This window comes from Sinocyclocheilus rhinocerous, unplaced genomic scaffold (genome assembly GCF_001515625.1).
Source record: "Sinocyclocheilus rhinocerous isolate Xijiao unplaced genomic scaffold, SAMN03320098_v1.1 scaffold3662, whole genome shotgun sequence".
Taxonomy (NCBI): Eukaryota; Metazoa; Chordata; class Actinopteri; order Cypriniformes; family Cyprinidae; genus Sinocyclocheilus; species Sinocyclocheilus rhinocerous.
In genome coordinates this window covers 332806-334099 of record NW_015629036.1, presented here as the reverse complement: position 1 = coordinate 334099, position 1294 = coordinate 332806, and the positions used below count along the sequence as shown (strand labels likewise).

Sequence of the window (1294 nt, the reverse complement as noted above, 5' to 3'; positions counted from 1 at the left end):
ACACACACACACACACACACACACTCACTCACACACTCACACACACAGAGACACACACAGACACAGACACAGACAGACACACACACACACACACAGAGACAGGAAAGGACACAGAGAAGCACAGCAAGTCTTCAGTACCTTGATGAAGTTTGCATTGATGTAATCAGTGTCCTGGTTGGATGTTTTTAACGTCAACTTCACACGACTGTGGTCGACTGAGATGCAAGAGAAAGACATCAACATGTCAGCAGATACACACACACACACACACACACATTTACTTAGCTATTTAAATGGGGACTAGGGATGTAACGATGAACCGCGAGCCGGGTGAAAATCGATTCAAATATGTGACGATTCAAATCGTTTGAGATGCTAAACAAATCATGATACAATAGGGGTAGGAGTTTATATGAATGTATGTCTGAGGGGAACTGACTGTCTTTAGAAAAGTTTACGTGGTATTTTCTTTTCATCTTGCCTCTGAACGATGCATATTAAAATAGTGTTCATAAGCGCAGCTCTGCTTTGTTTACAGCGGTAACCCAGAAACACTGTATCATTGCTGTTCATAAGTGCAGCTCTGCTTTGTTTACAGCGGTAACCAAGGAAACACTATATCATTGCTGTTCATAAGTGCAGCTCTGCTTTGTTTACAGCGGTAACCAAGGAAACACTATATCATTGCTGTTCATAAGTGCAGCTCTGCTTTGTTTACAGCGGTAACCAAGGAAACACTGTATCATTGCTGTTCATAAGTGCAGCTCTGCTTTGTTTACAGCGGTAACCAAGGAAACACTGTATCATTGCTGTTCATAAGCGCAGCTCTGCTTTGTTTACAGCGGTAACCAAGGAAACACTATATCATTGCTGTTCATAAGTGCAGCTCTGCTTTGTTTACAGCGGTAACCAAGGAAACACTATATCATTGCTGTTCATAAGTGCAGCTCTGCTTTGTTTACAGCGGTAACCAAGGAAACACTATATCATTGCTGTTCATAAGTGCAGCTCTGCTTTGTTTACAGCGGTAACCAAGGAAACACTATATCATTGCTGTTTAGCTGTAACCCAGGAGACACTGTATCATTGCTGTTCATAAGTGCAGCTCTGCTTTGTTTACAGCGGTAACCAAGGAAACACACCTGCTGTCAGAGAGTGAATCTGCGTCTCATTCAGCTCGTCTGCGGTTTCCTTCAGATGTTTTATATAGTATAGTTTCACAACACTCTAAAGCCAGACCATTCTGTTTTTGCTTCAAATTTCGAAATGATAGAATCTAATTTAGATTAAAAAC

At 41.4% G+C, this 1294-nt stretch overlaps 1 protein-coding gene across 2 annotated transcripts in view; it reads right to left on the bottom strand.

The window, feature by feature from the left end:
• Positions 1-1294, bottom strand: part of LOC107738571 (tyrosine-protein phosphatase non-receptor type 12-like) — a 21449-nt gene that overhangs the window by 8368 nt on the left and 11787 nt on the right. For both annotated transcript variants that reach the window (XM_016550336.1, XM_016550337.1), the window contains exon 3: positions 139-215. In XM_016550336.1, coding sequence (XP_016405822.1) covers positions 139-215 — 77 coding nt within the window. The remainder of the gene's footprint in view (positions 1-138; positions 216-1294) is intronic.